Source organism: Geotrypetes seraphini, chromosome 10, assembly GCF_902459505.1.
Source record: "Geotrypetes seraphini chromosome 10, aGeoSer1.1, whole genome shotgun sequence".
NCBI lineage: Eukaryota > Metazoa > Chordata > Amphibia > Gymnophiona > Dermophiidae > Geotrypetes > Geotrypetes seraphini.
This window is the reverse complement of record NC_047093.1, coordinates 74132156-74151835: the sequence shown is the minus strand read 5'-3', so window position 1 is coordinate 74151835 and position 19680 is coordinate 74132156. Positions and strand designations below refer to the sequence as shown.

The following is a 19680-nucleotide window of genomic DNA, read 5'->3' as shown; positions in this document are numbered from 1 at the left end:
AATTCTTCAGTTATGTTAAGGTGAAATCCGTGGAGGCTTTTGTGATTGTGAGATAGTTTTCTTTGATTCCAGTTCCTCTCTTGTTGCAAAGTAAATTTCTCTGTTAATTAGCATGCATCTCAAAAGGAGGTGTGGCCCATGGGCAGGACAGGGGCATTCACAGAACTTAGGTACGATGTTGTAGAATACCAACCTTTGTGCATCTAACTACCATCAGTTAGGTATGAGCATTTACACCTGATTTTGGAAGAAATAAGTGCTCATGCCCAAAGTTAGATGCCAGATCATAGCAGCACCTACTTTTGGATGCAATTTACTGAATCTGGCCTTATATTCAAAATTTTAATGCATATTCATTAAGGATTCTCTGAAAACCCAACCCATTTGCGACCCTTAAGGGCTATCCGTGAATATCACATCCTTCTTTTTCTAGTCCTTAAAAGGAAGGTCTATGGCACACAGAATATTTATCACAGGACATAATATGGCCAGAAGAAAGCCCTTAACATCTATTTTTCTTTTTTTTCTGTTTTGTTTTCTGCTACAGGAGCTATTCCCTTTTGCAAAAAGATGATGTCTCCAAACAGATCTATGTTTTCATATGGGCTTCCTTTGAGACGACCATACAGTGCAATACCAGTAATTAACAGAGAATACACAGTGCAAGACAAAAACTTACAGTTCACAGGTACACTAGATGAAAGTGGCTCTTTGCTATTCTTTATATCATATGCAAACATGGAGGCTGACAGCTTGTTTGCTCCTAATATTTCTGATTAGGTCCTGATTGCTGATTTCCAACACAGCTTGCTTTAGTCCTGGTTTTACTCTTGTTTTCAAATAGGGACATCAGTACAATAAAGCCAGCATTGACTCAACCCATCCAGAAAATCTATAGCTTGCTCTTTGCCTTGCTGACTGTTTAAATATAAGCCAGTTTTAAAATCTTCATAGAAACATTGGTGCCAGGATACATACATGTCATAAAAACAACTTCAAACCAAGGTTCAAAACCACAGTTAATTCAAATATCACTTATGCTGAAATGCTGTTCTGCTACTGCACAGCACAATGAGGGTAATTTGATGACAGGTTACCTATGTGAAAGCCAAGTGCCTATTTCTGGCGTACTTTATAAGGCAATTAGGGGAAAAGCAGAACAAATCATGCCTAGGTTGAAGCTGCAAACATTTACACCTGCTCAGAACAGATATAAATGTTCGCACATATTATATAAACAACGCCCTGAGTGTGCCAGAAAATGCTTGCAGGCAAGTTGCATAAAAGTGTGTCTTCTTGTCACCATGCTTACTTTTCTGCTTATAACCCTTGGAGTACGGTAATTTTGTAAAAGCCATTTTGCTTACATGAAAAACCCTATATAAATTCTATTGTATTCTATTTAAAATATGGTATAGAGAAACTCCTGATTATATGCCACATCTCGTTAAATTTTCTAATAATCCATCTTTGAACTTAAAAACAATGATACTTTTTGGTATCCAGTCATTAGGAACATTAGATACAATAGAACTTTTAACTCCACATGGTCATATCAAGCAGCAAAACTGTGGAAAGCATTCCCAACTAATACTAACCAGCAATCTAATTTTAAATGTGTCAAAAAATACCTAAAGACCTATCTATTTCATGAATTTGTTATTAATAATTCCTAAATATTTTAACACTAGTTTTTAATTTGTATCACCATAATTACTTATGTAAACCACTTTGAACTTCATGGAGGTATTGGCGGCATACAAATAAAAATTGTATTGAATAGTATTAGAGTAATTTTGTAAAAGCCCTTTTACATGCATGAAAAAACGCTTTATAGAATTGCCCTCTTTATGCCCCACAAAAGAAAGTGGGGCCCATAGTCAGTCTGCAGGAGTTACACGGGCTGACTCATGTGGTGAGCGCTAAACCCAGATATTCAATGCCAGACCGTTTCTGGTGACCGGCATTGAATATCCGGGGTATTTTTGGCCACTGTAAACTTAGCTAGCTACGTCAGTATTCAGCGCTGGCTTGCTAAGTTTATAGCGGCCAAAGATAGACTATCTATTTAAGTGGCCTGATTTGGCTGCCAAACACTTTAATTTTCACAAATGGCTTAATGATATTTAAGCAGCCAGGAGCTATTTGTGGCTGATTAAATAGCCCTGAATATTGGGCAGTATGAGGTCATTTAAGTCGATATTCGTCAGTTAAGCAGTTATAGGTTACTGCATAAAGATAGGACAGACTTGTGTACGGTCCCATTTATGCAATAAACCTGGCTGTTTAGGGACTAAATATCCAACTGCTGACTCCATCCAACATAGCCAACATGGTGTTCATTCCCAACCGTGATATTCAATGGCACTCAGCTGGTTAAGTGACGTTGAATAATAGCGGCTAGCCTCGACCAAGCAATTTAGCCAGTCAGGTCCAGATTTTCTAACCCGTGTCGTTGTCTGCAACTACCTTAAAAGCAACCGCTGATTGCGTATCAATCACACAATGGCGCAGTTTAAAGAATCACGCCTCCAGCAAAGGTAGGCACTGGAAATGTAGGCCAGGGTTTTTCAGGCCTACATTTCTGGCGCCTACCCTTGATGTGAATCACATCTCCATTGGCGCTTTATAGCATCTAATGCCACTTCCGGCATTAGCTACACCTACAGTGGCATTAGGTACCATAAAGTGCCTAAGGAGGTGCAATTCTGGTTCCTGAAAATCAGTAAAAAAAAAACATAGTTTACTTTATAACATTTTGTTGAAGGAAATAAGTAAATCTAATATAATAAAGCCCTAAGCCACGCATGCGCACTCCCACCTGCGTGCTCCCGTTTTCCTTGCGCTGTAGGGCACCGCAGGTAGGAGTGCGCATGCACGAGAATCCCGCAAGGCGGATGTTGGCCGCGGTGGCTGTCGGCGGCTGCAGGCCGCGGCAGCAGATGGCTCCCGTACTTGATGAACATCATAACACATGGTCAAATGAAGTCTTTTGGTTATTGAAGCTTGGTAAGATATTAATACTCAGGAGTAGGTTATAGGATTATGTACTGAATGGATAAATTTTCCTGTTTTATTTTTATTGGTTTTTGCTTTGTTCTTTCAGGGTTTTTTTTTTTAAATAACAGATGAAAATAAATGTCTGTTCCTCTCTCAAGATGCCTCTGTCACTGTAATCACTGCAGTGTTTAATTTGTTTAAACTCCTGGACCTCGCCTATCCACCTACTCCAGGATCCCTTTTTACCCGTATTTGAGCAGGAGCAGTCATTTTTTCACAAAGTGCCATTGACACTTCGTATCTAATATAATAAAGCCCTAAGCATGCATGCACACTCCCACCTGCTTGCTCCCGTTTTCTGTGTGCTGTAGGGCACCACAGGTAGGAGTGCGCATGTGCGAGAATCCCCCGAGGTAGATATCGGCTGTCGGCGGCTGCAGGCCGCAGCGGCAGCTGTCGGCGGCTGCAGGCCACAGCGGCAGATGGCTGAAGCCTGAATGGAGGAGGACGAGGAGGAGCTGCAAGAGCTCCACAGGGGCAGGAGGTGAGGAGAGAGAAATAGAGACAGATGGATTCAAGGAGTGTGGAGGATGCAGGAGAGAGAGATGGTCTTGGGGAAGGACAGAGGGGGACAGGAAAGAGAAAGATGGCAAAAGAGGTGAAACAGGGTCAGAGAGAGATTGTAGAGGGTGTGAAAGGGGGAAAGGGAGAGATGGAAATGGTAGGACCACTGCTGCTTTGGGGCACTGAGGGAGGAAAGGTTGGTACGTCAGGACTGCTGCTGCCGTCTTGGGTAAGTAAAGACCCTGTCAGGAGGGCCAAAAGGGTACAAAGGAAATAGTGAAAGGTGCGGTGGTGGGACTGGGATCAGTGAGAGGCAGGGTCTGGGCATGATAAAGGCGGGGCATGGGTGGGGTCAGAGTCAGGGTCAGGGTATAGGTGGGGCTATTCTAGCACCCGTTACTGTAACGAATGTAACGGGCTAAAACACTAGTATAATATAACACAAATAGATTTTCATTTCAAATAGATCCACAATTATGACATTGTCATACATATTTCTAACATTCCTCCAAAATATATTTCCATTTAACCCATATCAACCCCCCTACTGCCCCACCTCCCTTTCCCCCTCCCCTTCCCCCTCCTATTCACATTGTATTGAAGTAATTAATCAAATTAAATAAAATATGAAATTTATCATTCCTTCAATATACATTTCTATATGACCTATTATTATCCTACCCCTGCATCCCCCAATTCCCTCTCCCCTCCCCCCCCCCCCGAATGGAAGATAACACATATTAACTGGTATTGCAATGTTATAAATGTTTCTAAAGCTTCAATATAAAATATTAATAATTATACTTTGTGCTCTAGATGAAAGATTTGAATATAAGGATCCCAAATTTTCAAAAAGAAACGTGTACGTCTTGGAAACTTACAAACATCCCTAACTTCAAATAAAATTAAAAGATGGAAAGATCCTCCAATGCCAAAAACTAGGAGGATCTTTCTGTAACCAATATTACAAAATACATATGTGACCAATAATGCATGCCTTTTGAAATAAAATGCATCTATCTTGTCCATATACCCCACAAGCAGCAGCTTTACCAAATAACACTCCCCTTGGAGATTCCACTAATTGACTATCCCACAATGAACCTAGATATAATAGGATGGCAGACCAGAATGACTTAATAAGAGGAAATTGCCACAACGCATGAGATAATGTATTCTGAACTTTCTCACGTTTAATGCAAATGGGAGAATTAACTAAGCCTGCATGGAATGCTTGCACTTGTGAGAAATATGCCCTATGTAAAATTATATACGTACATTCCCTCCAAACATAACTCTTAATAATTTTAGGCAATCGATGAATAGCTTGACTAAAATCTTGAAGTGAAATTTGAATCCCCAACTCCATTTTTGCATAATACTATCATATGTTCTATCATATGTTCTATCAAAATGTATATGAAATGTATTGAAAATAGTGTTTAGCAGCAGGGAATCATTCATACCACATTAACAGAAACTCTTGACATCACACCATCAATATAATAAAGTATAAAACAACGGAGAAAAATAAACCTCAATTGCGAGAGGCCGGGACTACACAAGTACCCGAGCCAACTCACATCATCACTGATTTATGAAAAAACTCCGTGTACATTTAAATAAATAGTTTTCATTCATGCACAGTTAATATTTTTCAATTATTTTTTTTCAAAGGTTTTTTAGTGTGAGCAATGTAAGCAGAGTCCGATATATTAGAACATATTCATAGCATGAACAGGATCCCAAACTAACTACAAAATAGACGAGTGCTACAGCTCAACTTTACGGGTATAAGCAATTGTTGAGGCATGGAGTTTGGAACAAAAGTAAGAGATCAGTTTTCTAGATGTTTTAGTTCAGAAGAAAGATTGCGGTTTTGAAACCTCCATCTATCGTAAAGACACTGATAGAAACACCCTGTTGAAATTTGATAGTATGCATCCTGTTCACTTAAAAACGAGTATCCCTTTTGCTCAGTTCCTAAGATACCAACGAATATGTAATACTAAAGATAAATTTATTCAAGAACAGTGTTCCCGCTAAGCTGCGCTGGCCTGTGCTCGCGCACAAAATATTACATCGCAGCGCAAAGTTTCTCTTCACAGCGCACACACGCGTCGGTAAGGTAAGGGGACGCATTGGGGGGATTGCACTTCCCCACAATTGCCATGCTTCGGTTCCTCTTCTTCCTTCCTTCCTCCCCCCCCCCCCCCCCCGCGGGACTCTGCGGCACCATCAACTCTTACTCCCTCTAATGTCGGCCCTGCAGCTCCAGACTTCCTCGCACCTTCTCCCCTCCCCCTTTGGATCGCTATTATTTTAAATGTTATAGCCGCGGAGCTGTATCCATCAGTGGAGATGTCTAACCTCGGCCTGCCCCGGAACTCTTACTGCAACAGTGACTTCCTGTTCCTGCCTAGACGGGCGTCTGCTGCAGTAAGAGTTCCGGGGCAGGCCGAGGTTAGACATCTCCACTGATGGATACAGCTCCGCGGCTATAACATTTAAAATAATAGCGATCCAAAGGGGGAGGGGAGAAGGTGCGAGGAAGTCTGGAGCTGCAGGGCCGACATTAGAGGGAGTAAGAGTTGATGGTGCCGCAGGGTCCCGCGGGGGGGGGGGGAGGAAGGAAGGAAGAAGAGGAACCGAAGCATGGCAATTGTGGGGAAGTGCAGAGCTGCAGGGAAGAGTGTTGCGGTACCCAGCTGGAGGGAGAAGGAAGATGAGGGAGGGAATTAAAGGAGATGCCAGGGCTTGGAGCGTAGGAGGAAGGTATGCCAGTCTAAGGGAAAAGGAAGGGGGAGATGTGAGAGCATGGAGGGGGAGCGAAAGATGGAAGAAAAGGAAAGGAGAGAGATGCCAGAGAATCAGGGAAGGGGAGATACCAGACTATGAGGAGAGGTGTGGGAGAGGGAAGGCGAGGAGAGAGATGCCAGACCAATGGGGTGAAAGGAGAGATGGAAGGGGGAGGCATACAGTTTCTGGAAGGGGCATAGAAGGAGAGAAGATGCCATATAGGGGAAGAGAGACGGCAGACAGTGGATGGAAGGAAGAGAGTTACAAGAAGATGAGGAAAGGAGAAACCACAGAAGACAAAGGTAGAAAAAAATTTCTATTTATTTATTGCTTTAGGAGACATGTGTCACTGTTTCTGTGAAGCATTGTATGCAGAGTCCAGCTTCTTGCTGGTTCAATTTAACCTTTGTCTATGTATTTTTATTTTATCCCCCCTTTTACAAAACTGTGAAGCGTTTTTAGCACCAGCCTTGGTGGTAGCAGCTCTGATGCTCAGAATTTTATGAGCATCAGAGCTGTTACCTCCGTAGCTAAAATCCACACTACAGTTTTGTAAAAGAGGGAGGGGTTAGTTTGTGATTACATATTCCTTACTAGGCGAAGGTGTTTTCTGTGTTCTGTGTGTTCGAAAGACATGGTTTTCTGTTAGGATTGACGGTGTAGGATTGATCTGTGCTGGTCTGGCTTGTTTAGTTTTACAATGGGTGTATTGATGTACTGCTCACTGCAATATGTAAGATGCTGCCTTTTCCTAGGTACTCATGTGTGACGTGTGGTTTGTTACTAAAAATCATGTTTTTCTTACAGATGGGGGGGGGGTGCCAAAAAATGATGGGCCCCGGATGTTACATATGCTAGGTACGCCACTGTATGTAAAGATACCAGAAAGCTGGCGTAGCAAAAACTTCTAAGTTTTGAGTATTTAACCCTCCCACAATCTCACGGGCACTCGTTTCAAGTTTATTGAGATTTTGATTTAAACGCAATATCAAATATTTTCAATGCGTATAACAAAAATAAATTTGGGGAAATAAATAAAACCATTTGAACCAGTGTTCCCGCTAAGCTGCGCTGGCGTGCGCTGGCGCACAAAATATTACATCGCAGCGCACACGTTTCTCGTCACAGCGCACGATCGGAAGAGGCGTACGGCAGATGGCAGGGCGGCGAGAGGAGAATCGGGCGAGTTGGCTCATAACTTGCTGGCGCCCGATATTTTTGGCTCACGGTGAAAAAAGTTTGCTCACAACACCCGCCCGCTTAGAGGGAACACTGTTCAAGAATCTAAAATTTTAGAACAAAGGTTATTATCCAGGTATTATCCATATGCAGTGGTTAAAAAAGCAAAAAAACGAGCCTTATATAATCCGAGAGAAACTTTATTGGAATATAGAAGACCTCAAGTAGAAGAAGAGTTGATTCCATGTGTGATAAAACAAACTCGGAGACAAAATGTCTCAGCAAATTATTAAAAGATATAAAAGACATCTTCCACTACTCAAAACGCTTCCTTGCTTTGAAAATAAGAAATTCATTTTTTCTCAGTCAAGGAATAGGAATTTAAGTGACTGGTTATGTCATACATCTAAAGAACGTTTTGATCAAGAAAGTATGGATATTGTACTGGGACATAGCCCATGTGGCCATTGCTCTAATTGTAACATAATGGTTACTGCCTCTAGCTTTAATAATCCGAGTAACGGCAAGAATTACAGTTTACGTCATACCTCTACTTGTCAATCAACGAACATTGTGTATATACTTCAGTGTCCATGTGACCTGCTTTACGTAGGCCAAACCTCACGCACTTTAACAGTGAGACTGACGGAGCATAAAAGCTGTTTAAACACCCGGAAGTTGACGGCTCCTATAGTGACCCATTGTATCCAACAGGAACATAGGTTCGAGAATTTGAAATGTTGGGTGATTGAGAAGTTGGTTGTATCTTTAAGGAGAGGAGATATTAGGAGAGTGCTTTGGCAGAAAGAGCAGCAATGGATCAATCGTTTACAAACTTTAGAGCCTCGTGGTCTTAACACTGTATATGAATGGCAACCTTTCTTTTGATTTTTGTAACATTATATGAAACTTAAGATCGCTAATCTTGAATTTTGTAATGTCCTATGAAACACAGGACTTGCAATCTAATTTGGTTTGTTAGTAGCTGAGGTTTAGCCTATCACGCATCACGTTTTTGTGATGACGTCAAGTCGCCCAGTTCGTTTGTCTTTTTTTCGAGCCGGGCGCATCTCGCAGTCCCAGAACCATTTTGAGAGGAGCCAGCTTTACAATTGTGGCGTTGGAAGAAGCGGGAGACATTTGGACATTGGATTTTTCCCCTGAAGTAGCCTTCTAGGCGAAACAGAAAGACTTTTCTGTCGGGATAAGGAATTGAGAATCTTTTGAGTCACTTCGCATCTTCAGATGAGTGGATGTTTTTCTCTTACTTTTGTTCCAAACTCCATGCCTCAACAATTGCTTATACCCGTAAAGTTGAGCTGTAGCCCTCATCTATTTTGTAGTTAGTTTGGGATCCTGTTCATGCTATGAATATGTTCTAATATATCGGACTATGCTTACATTGCTCACACTAAAAAACCTTTGAAAAAAATCATTGAAAAATATTAACTGTGCATGAATGAAAACTATTTATTTAAATGTACACTGAGTTTTTTCATAAATCAGTGATGATGTGAGTTGGCTCGGGTACTTGTGTAGTCCCGGCCTCTCGCAATTGAGGTTTATTTTTCTCCGTTGTTTTATACTTTATTATATTGATGGTATGATGTCAAGAGTTTCTGTTAATGTGGTATGAATGATTCCCTGCTGCTAAACACTATTTTCAATACGTTTCATATACATTTTGATATACACGATTGAATTCCCTTATACATTTAGTTGTATAACTATCATATGTTCTATCATATGTCCACCACCACTTATGTAACAAAGATACAGAGATTGGAACCTCATTACATTGGTTAAAAAAATTTAGAAGCCTTTCACAAACACCCAAAAAAAGACCCTATCTTCATATTTGACTAACATAATGTTCTAATTGCATGTATCCATATAAAGACCATGGTCCACTTCCAACCGTTAAAGAAAGGTCTGGAAATCTCCTTGTCTTCCCATTCTCATCCAAAATCTGAGCAATAAACCGAACCCCCTTATTTCCCCAAGATCGAAATATTACATTAGTCATACCCGGGATAAAATCTCCATTTCCCTGAATAGGCAAATGAAGATATGGAATTGGGCAATTCTTCACAACACCTTCCTAAAAGCTGTCTACATTCAGGAAGAGAAAAACTGTCTGGTGGACAAATTGAGTCGTCTTCTACAACCTCACAAATAGACACTCAATTCCTCGCCTCTTCATCACATTTTTCTCAGTGGGGAACTCCTCAGATAGATCTCTTCGTGTTTCCCCACAACAACAAACTGCCTCAGTTCTGCTCCAGGATATACTCCCCTCACTGACTGGAGGCAGATGCTTTTCTACTGGAATGGACGAATCAGTTTCTCTATGCGTTCCCTCTGTTCCTTCTCATACTCAAGATACTTGTCAAACTCAAACAGGAACATGCCACCATGATTCTGATTGCTCCTTGGTGGCCCAGACAACCTTGGTACTCCCTTCTTCAACTCAGCAGCAGGGAGCCACTGCTTTTATCAATTTTTCCCTTTCTGCTTACACAGAGTCATGGGTCTCTACTTCATCCCAACCTGCAGTCTCTACACCTGACAACTTGGTACCTCTCAACTTAACTGCCACTCTACAGTTTTCTCAATCTGTACAGGACATTTTAGAGGCTTCTAGGAAGCCTACCACTAGACAATGCTATAATCAGAAATGGGCTAGATTTTCTGCTTGGTGCACCATTCATCACAAGGAGCCTCAATCTACCTCCTTGTCTTCAGTTTTGGATTACCTGTTTCATTTGTCTCAATCAAGCTGCAAATCAACATCTATTCGAGCCCATCTCAGTGCAATTGCTGCTTTCCATCAGCCTATCGAAGGGAAACCCCTCTCTGCTCATCCTGTGGTTTCCAGATTTATGAAAGGTCTTTTCAATGTCAAACCACCTCTCAAACCTCCTCCAGTGATTTGGGATCTCAATGTTGTTCTTGCTCAATTGATGAAGCCTCCCTTTGAACCAATGGCTTCGGCTCATCTCAAATATCTCACATGGAAAGTGGTTTTTCTCATTGCTCTCACATCTGCTCGCAGGGTCAGCAAGCTACAAGCTTTAGTTGCAGACCCACCTTTCACAGTATTCCATCATGACAAGGTGGTCCTCCATACTCATCCTAAATTCTTACCTAAAGTGGTTTCAGAATTTCATCTCAATCAATCCATTATACTTCCAGTGTTTTTTCCAAAGCCTCATTCTCATCCTGGAGAAACAGCTCTTCATACTCTGGACTGTAAGCGTTCTTTGGCTTTCTACTTGCAAAGAACTCAGCCACACAGATATTCACTTCAACTTTTTGTCTCCTTTGATCCAAATAAGTTGGGACATCTGATTTCCAAGTGCACCATCTCCAACTGGCTAGCAGCTTGCATCTCTTTCTGCTAAACTCAGGCTGGACTGCATCTACAGAGTCGAGTCACAGCCCTTAAAGTCAGAGCCATGGCAGCATCAGTAGCTTTCCTTAGATTAACTCCTATTGAGGAAATCTGTAAAGCTGCCACTTGGTCCTCGGTTCATACTTTCACCTCTCATTATTAGCTGGATGCTTTTTCCAGATGGGATAGCCATTTTGGCCAGGCAATATTACAAAATTTATTCTCTTGAATTGCCAACTCTTCCATCATCCCATTCTGGTTAGCTTGGAGGTCACCCATATGTTGAGAATAGGCTGCCTGCTTGTCCTGGGATAAAGCACAGTTACTTACCGTAACAGATGTTATCCAGGGCACACAACCCACCCACCTCCCCTGGTTGGCTTCTCTGCTAGCTATCTGAACTGAGGAGATGCGTGCCCTGCATCGGGCGGGAAGGCACTCGCGCATGCGCGGTGCAGCAGTCACAAACTTTCTAAAAGTTCTTCAAGCAAGTCTGCTTGCGATACTGTCCGCATCCAGGCTCCGTGAATGACATCACCCATATGTTGAGAATAGCTGCCTGCTGTCCCTGGATAACACCTGTTATGGTAAGTAACTGTGCTGACTAGGAAACTCTAAATTAAAATTCTGCCATGTACTTTATTGTACAATGGCCTTGTTTAGGGTAACACTGTGTTTTTATTTAGTTCTAGGACAAAAACACCATTCACACTATTGCTTGAGCATGCTCAAAGCCCAGTATAGACCGGTAAGGGTTGGCAACCTGCTCCATTTTTTACAGAACAAATTGATTCAGAGCTGGTTTTACATCACCTATAGTCCGTATTGAGTTCACTAAGAAATACAAGACTATGTTCATGTGGACAGTGAAGGAGACCACATCAGCTTATCTGGAAAATCTGAAGATGGCGGGAAACCTTGGTAGCAGTAAGACTCCTGACTTGCTGACTGAGCCGCTCTTCCTGCAGTGGTGCTCAAACCTGGTCAGCAAGAGCTTTATAATAATGCGGTGGTCAGTGTTTACTCATCAGTGACTGGTAGATAGCAGGGATTCAGCAAATGAATCCTAGCCATTCTTCACTGGGCAGAGAGCTCAGAAAAGCACCTTCTAAAATGTTTTTATTGTCAGAGATCTGACAGACTAGTCCTTTTCTTTGGGGCAGCATTCGATATATGGAGGGTAATTCTATAAGGAGGTGCTTAGATTCAAGATCTAGGAGAGTTTATTTGCATTCTTGCCTCCTAAAACTAATCATCTCCTTATTGAATTCACCTTATTAGAGAGTAATTTAGCAAGCTTTTTCCACATAACAGGGTTATACAGTACATGCAAAAATTTCTTCTCATATGTGTGATACAGAGGTCCCTAAAAGTATACTTAATAGTGAAACTCATTCATATTGTTAAGTGTTTGGAAAGGGAGCATGGGGGGGGGTGGAGCTTAGAAAAGTGCATGTGTATAAAGTCACTGAATTACACAAATATATTTACACCTGAGCCTCAGCAGACATAATTTACATGTTACGCAGTAAGAATACCATGCGCCCAAGTACACCTTTTTTTATAAAGGAAAGTATACCCCAAATACTATTTATTACTGGCTTGTAAAATTAGGCACCTAATTGTGCATCCAGTTACAGAATAGGGTCTGTTAAGTGTGTAGCATAATTAGTTAATTGGCATTAAATTGGCACTTAAAAGCAAATAGGAGAAGGACCCCCAAGACACAAAAGAGCTATTCCAGCTACTAAAAGATCTCACAGACACCATACCCTACCTAACCAACAGCAACTCCCCCCCTCCGCCACCCTCTTAGCCACATTCTTCAAAAACAAGATCGCAACTATCAGAGCCACGTTCAATGGAATTCCTATGCACCTAGAAGAGATCTCAAATCCCCCCCCAGAGAAAGAATCATTTGCAGCAGACAGAACCTGGTCCCACTTCTCACCCATACAATGGTCAGACTTCAACAAACTATATAATAAATACAGCCATGCAGCCTGTGACCTTAACCACTGCCCCCCCCCCCCCATACTTATTGAAAACCTCCAGTACACTATTCCGCTCCATGCTTCTAAAATGGATACAAACTTTACTCATAGATGGACTTTTCCCACAAGACCTCAGCGAAATCATCATAACTCCAATACTAAAAGACCCCAAAGGAACAACTGACCAACCATCCAACTACAGACCCATAGCCTCAATCCCACTGTACATCAAGCTAATGGAAGGCCTCGTAGCTAAAGCCCTAACCTTATACCTAGAAAACCACAACTTACTCCACCCCACACAGTCTGGTTTCAGAAGCAAGTACAGCACTGAGACCCTACTAGGAACACTCATGGACACAGCTAGACTACAACTCAGTACAGGCAAGAAAATACTAATCATACAACTAGACCTCTCCACAGCCTTTGACCTAGTAGACCATGACATTTTCCTACAAACATTAGACTCCATAGGAATTTCAGGCAAGGTTTTAAAGGCTTCCTGCAATCCAGAACCTAAGAGGGTTAAAACAAACAAAGAAAAATCAGAACCATGGTCCAACCAATGCGGAGAACCCCAAGGATCACCTCTGTCTCCCACACTCTTCAACCTATACATAGCTTCCCTCAGCTCCTGCTTAGACAAACATGGCCTAACCTCCTACAGCTATGCAGATGACATCACTATTCTCCTCCCCTTCGACCATCCAGCGCCTACCATGACAGGCACAATACACAGAACACTCAAAACAGTAGCAACATGGATGACAGAACACAATCTAAAACTTAACTCTGACAAAACAAACTTTATCCTCCTAGAAAACAGCAAAACCCCAACCTTAACAAACCTAGCAATAAACTCGATCTCATACCCCATTCAACCCACACTAAAACTTCTTGGAGTACTGATTGACAGAGGCTGTACCATGCAACCACAAATCAACAAAATAATAAAAACATCATTCGCAACTATGAGAAAACGAAAATTTTTCGACAGGAAACAATTCCAACTTTTGGTACAATCTCTTATCCTTGGACTAATAGACTACTGCAACATACTATACCTCGCCTGCCCAGCGACCATGATAAAGCAACTACAAACAATACATAATACAGCCCTAGGACTCATCTGTTCACTGAAAAAATACAACCACATCACAGAGGCATACTACGACTCACACTGGCTCCCAATACAAGCAAGAGTACACTTCAAATTCTAATCCCTGCTATCAAAGCTATAAATGGAGACAACACAACCTACTGGAACAACCGACTAACTCAATCCACCTTAACCAGACACAGGAGAACCCACTCACTATTCACATACCCGCCAATCAAAAATGTCAAATGAAGAAAACTATATGACAACCTAATGGCCACCAGAGCAGCAAAACTAGAGAGACAACTCACCAATCTGCTGTAGACCACAGACTACAAAACCTTCAAAAAAGAAACAAAAACCCTACTCTTCAAAAAATACATAAAACCTATTTAACACGACCAGATCCTTCCCAAGCTCCACCTATTATATTATCTACTCCTTATCATATCTATAATGTTCAAATTACCCATCATGTATTACCTAATCTCACGACAATTCTTATGTAATCCGCCTGTATATTTTGTAATTTCATGTAACTCTTATGTAATCCGCCTTGAACCGCAAGGTAATGGCGGAGTAGAAATCACTAATATAATGTAATGTAATGTAATGTAATATGTACCAATAATTGGCCTTAACAAGCCTTAATTGGTACTAATTAGCAAGTGCGTGCATAACTGACTTCTCTCACATGCTACTCCAAAGGGGAGGGGCATGGATGGGTCAGAGGTATTCCCAGACTTTAAGAGTGATATTATTGAATAATATCATTTATGTGCCTAAGTTGGATGCAGCTTTACACTGGGTTTTCAAAGGCATAAATTTAGCATCCAAAGTTAGGCGAGAGAATGTGCTTTGCTCTGCGCAGCACATCTTTTGTAAAATACTAGTTTAGCGCAGATCTTCCTGATCCCTAACTTGGACCATCATTTACTGAATTCCTATCTGAATAATTGCTCTAATAAAATAAGCATTAAGAACACATGGGCCTCCTGAGAAGGCCTAGATACCTACTTATAAAATTACCCTCTTAGGGGGTACCTCTTATGGTTTATAAGAGCTGTCTTAACTCGTGGTTCACAATTGGAGCTGCTCAGCCTTCACTTTCTGGCTTCTAGCTATCATTCACTACTGAGACACTACTCAGACCATAAGAGATACCAGCTCTGGCGTCCCAGAAGCATTAGATTTAATGGCAATTTAAGGTGTCCACCTAACTGATTTTATTTATTTATTTTTTTTAATAGTGAATGGTGAAAGCTGCAGCCTTCAAGAAAGGCCCAACAGCAGGACATCGTTTTGTCCAAGCAGCAAGCCCAGGAGAAGGTTAATGCAAGAAGGACCTGAGACACAGAGAGAAAAGAAGCGTGAACGGTTTGTACAGGAAACACCTCAAGAAACCAAGAGAAATGGTAAAAGTTCCAGCTGGTAATCCAATGTTCAAGGCTTACTTTAGGAGTTTGCCATTGTTTGTTCTGTCATCACACTTATCAATTAATTGTTCTGTCTGTAGTTAAAAATCCTCTTTGCATATCCTTCAAGAACTTTCATTTTATAGAGGAAGCCCTGAATAAAGTTGTTTTAGGATAACATTTGGGCCAGTGCAAGAGTACTGGGAGACCTAAGCGAACCTTCAACATTGTCTCTCCTCCCCCACACACTCAAATAGCTTTCAGGCCCCTAGCTATCTCCCAATGTTTTGAAAATTAAGCTCAATGATCATGATCATCCCAACACCACCCCTCCCACGACAATCCAGTAAAATTGCATAATTGGGCGCCATACTTTTAAATATTAAGCCTTGTTTTGCTTATATGCTTGCATATAACAAGAGCGCTCTCCAAAAGTCATTTAATCATATAAATGAGCTCTTTTGCAGTGGCATGTAGTCAGGACCTTCAAGGGATTCAGTAGATCCTCAGCCCTGCCATGATGCCATCTGTTTGGTATTTAGGGCTTTTGTTGGGTTTTTTGCAGTTTGCAGTGACCCCGGTCTCTGAGAAGTAATATAGGTATTTTTTTTTAAGAACGTATATTCCACTTATACCTAAGCAGATTACAAAAAAAAAAAAAAAAAAAAAACATAATCATAAAATAAAAACACCACAAACCAATATAAAACACAATAAAACAAAATAAAGTTCAGATAACATTTCCATTAGTTACTCCATTCATTCAGTCACTGCTTCTTAACCACTTAAAAAGCTTCTATAAAAAGAGATGCTTTTAATAATTTTTTAAAACTCTGAAAGTTATTATTCATTTTCAGTTGTCCAACCTGATTATTCCAAAGCTTCACCCCTGCCACTGAAATAGGCATAACTCTGGTACTAGAATACCTCACATGCTATAACTCATCAACAGATAAACGCATCATGTTCTCCAATCTTAAGCATCAACGGGGCTGATGTAATGTCACAGCAAGTGGAAGATACCAATGTATCCCTTGGTGAATTGCTTGAAAAATCAATACCAATACCTTAAACACCACTAGAGATTTGAAAGGTACTGCCAGTCTCACCCTCTCTGATGCATATATTTCTCATCAGCTAGGGCAGGATGGCAGAGCCTTCAAGGAGTATCTGAGTCACAGAGGCCCCAGATTTACTGTATTTTTTATCACAGCTGTGGCTGCCATCCTGTCAAGATATTGCAGCAGTGGTTGTTGCAGCATTGGCGGCAGCATGAAGGAGGATGGATGGGTTAGAAATGGAAAATGAGAGAACAGAGGACAAGAGGATGGAGGGGCAATACAGAGAGACAGGAGATATAGGACATGAGATTGAGGGAGAACTACAGAGCCAGAGAGGTGGTGCTGGATATGGAGGATGAGAAGGATGATATAGGGAGATATGGGGAGGGGAGGGGAGGGGGCCCAAAGAAGATACAGATTAGATACTGGACACAAGGATAGGGGCTGGGGAGGCAGAGGGGAGATGTTGGGCACAGGGGGAAAGAAGATGTTGGAGAAGAGGAGAGCATAGAAAGAAAGATGGGAGATAGAGGGGATATACAGGACATATGGAACATAAGGAGACAGAGGGAAGATGTTGGAGATGGAAGGGAGATGCTGGATTCTGGGCAGAACATAGGGAGTAGATAGGAAATGCTGGACATAGGGTATGGAGGGAGAATGTTGGATATAGGCAGGAGAAGGGGGTAACAGGAAGATGGAGAGGAAATACTGGATATAAGGGCATAGGGAGACTGAGAAAAAATGATGAATGCAGTGAGGGGGCTAGAGAGATAGACAATAGCTACTGGAATTGAGAGGGGCATAGAGGAATGGAGGGGAGATATTGAGGATGGAGGGAAGATGGATCCGGGGTGCATAGGAAGATACAGAAGACGCGATAGATATGGGGAATAGAGAAAAAGAGATGTTTGACATGGGGGAGAGAGCATAGGAAGATTGAGGAGAGATGTGGGGACATGATGAATATAGGGAGAAGATGCTGGACAAAGGATAAGAGATAAAGAGGGGGAGATATGAAATCTAGGGGAGCGGTCATGGAGAAGGGAAAATGCTGCACATGGGCGATAAGGAAAGAACAAAAGAGATACTGAACTGGTTGGGGAGAGAGGGGACAGATATTGGATAGGGCAGGGCCGGATTAACCAATAGGCCCAGTAGGCACGTGCCTAGGGCCCAAAATGGTTAGGGGGGCCCGATGAAGGAGGGCATCAACATTGTTTTTCCAAACAGCGATGGGCCTCTCCAGCATCGATCGGCAACGCGGGTCCCCCTCCTGATCTGCAACGCAGACCCCCCGATCGGTAACGTGGGCCCCCCCTGATCGACATTGCGGCCCCCCCATCGATGGAAAGTAATACAAGAAAGCAACGTGGGTAAAAAAGGCAAGGGGAACTGTAATTTTGCAAGCAGTGCTGCTTGCCCAAAGCTTCTCTCAGACGCAGCTTCCTGTTTCCGCTTGGGCGCGTCAGAGGGAAGCTTTGGGCAAGCAACACCACTTGCAAAATTACAGTTCCCGTTGCCTTTCTTACTCGCATTGCTTGCTTGTTTTACTTTCCATCGATGGGGGGACCGTGTTGCCGATCGGAGGGCCTGCATTGCCTATCGGGGGGGAGGCCCGCATTGCCGATCGATAATTGAGGGGGGCGTCGCTGTTCTAAAAAAAAAAAAAAAAAATCAGAGTGAAAGGTGAATGGTGAGATGGGCCTGGGGTGGAGGGAGAGAGAGAAGGGGACAAGGCAGAGCAGGGCAGATGATGAATGTGGGAAGAAAGAGGCAGGGCAGGACAGATGATGGAAGTGGGGAGAAAGGAGACAGAAGGGAGCAGGGCAGATGATGGATGTGGGAAGAAAGGAGCAGGGCAGATGATTGATGTGGGGAGAAGGGAGACAAAAGGGAGCAGGGCAGATGATGGAAGTGGGGAGAACTTGTGCCCAGCCCTCACTTCCTCACCACTGCTACTGCTTTCCCACAAGCTGGATGTGGGGAAGAAGATAGTTAGTGATATAGTAGAGGGGTGAAGGAAAGGGGTGGCAAGCTGTGAGTAGACACAGTGAAAAGAGGCTGAATAGTAAGAAAGAATTTAATTTAGACAGAGGCAGAAAATAGAGAAGGAAGACAATAGAAGAAAAGGAAAGGGAAGAGAGAGGAGAGAGATGCCAAAGAACGGGGAAGGACACAGAGATATCATATCCGAGTGAAGGAAATGAGAAGAGAGATACTAAAAACCACAAGGGGGGAGGGAAGGAGAGATGGAAGGAGAGAGATGCCAGACTATGAGGGGAACAGTGGGAAGGTTATGGATGCCAGACCAAGGGGGGGAGTGGGCAGGAGCAAAGATGGCAGAGGGAGACAAGCATTTTCTGGAAGGGGCAGACGGAATAGAAGGGAAAGGGCAGATGGAAGGAATAGAATGATGAGAAGATGAGGAAAGCAGAGACCAGACAACAAAGGTAGGAAAAAAATTTCTATTTGTTTTATTTATTTATTTTTGCTTTAGGATAAGGTATTATTGTAGCTGTGCTGATAATCGTTTATTAATAGAAAATGGAAATAAGATTATACTGTTTATTGAACTAATTTTAATACATTTTTTATAAATTCAGAGACCATAACTCCTTTCTTCAGGTCAGGACAGGGATACTGTAACAGCAGTATAGTTTACTGATATGAAGAAAGAGGTTTTAACCTCTGAAAGCTAAGTGTGAAATGTATTAGTCCAATAAAATGATGGGCACTAAATTTTCTTTCCGCTATGCACCATGCCTACTACCCAAATGCAAAATATAAATTAGTGGGCTTCTCAAATCCCTGCCAGCTGAAGATCTCTTCCTCTAGGAAGGAAGGGGAATTTGTTCAGAGATGTTTGAGGTTGCATAGAAGAAAAACTGTACACTGGCACTGGTATGGTAATCTTTGTTTGTTTTGAATTTTAAAATAAAAGAAATAAAGTGGAAATAAAGAAGTAAATACATGGGGACAGGGCAGGGGGCAGGGCAGGGGGCGGGGCGGGGCCCAGTGTACTTATGTGCCTAGGGGCCCTCGATGAATTAATCCTGCCCTGGGATGGGGTAGAGAAAAGGGAGATGCTGAATGTAGAGGAGAGATGTCAGACATGGGGAGGAAAAGGGGAAAGTTAATGAAAGACTGGTGAATAAGGAATAAGGAGAGAGTT

General features: G+C 42.2%; 1 protein-coding gene across 1 annotated transcript in view; it reads left to right on the top strand.

Moving 5' to 3' along the window:
• Positions 1–562: 562 nt before the first annotated feature.
• Positions 563–19680, top strand: part of LOC117367395 — a 45479-nt gene continuing 26361 nt past the window's right edge. The window contains exons 1-2 of the mRNA XM_033959884.1: positions 563–688; positions 15280–15444. Coding sequence (XP_033815775.1) covers positions 571–688; positions 15280–15444 — 283 coding nt within the window. The 5' untranslated portion in view covers positions 563–570. The remainder of the gene's footprint in view (positions 689–15279; positions 15445–19680) is intronic.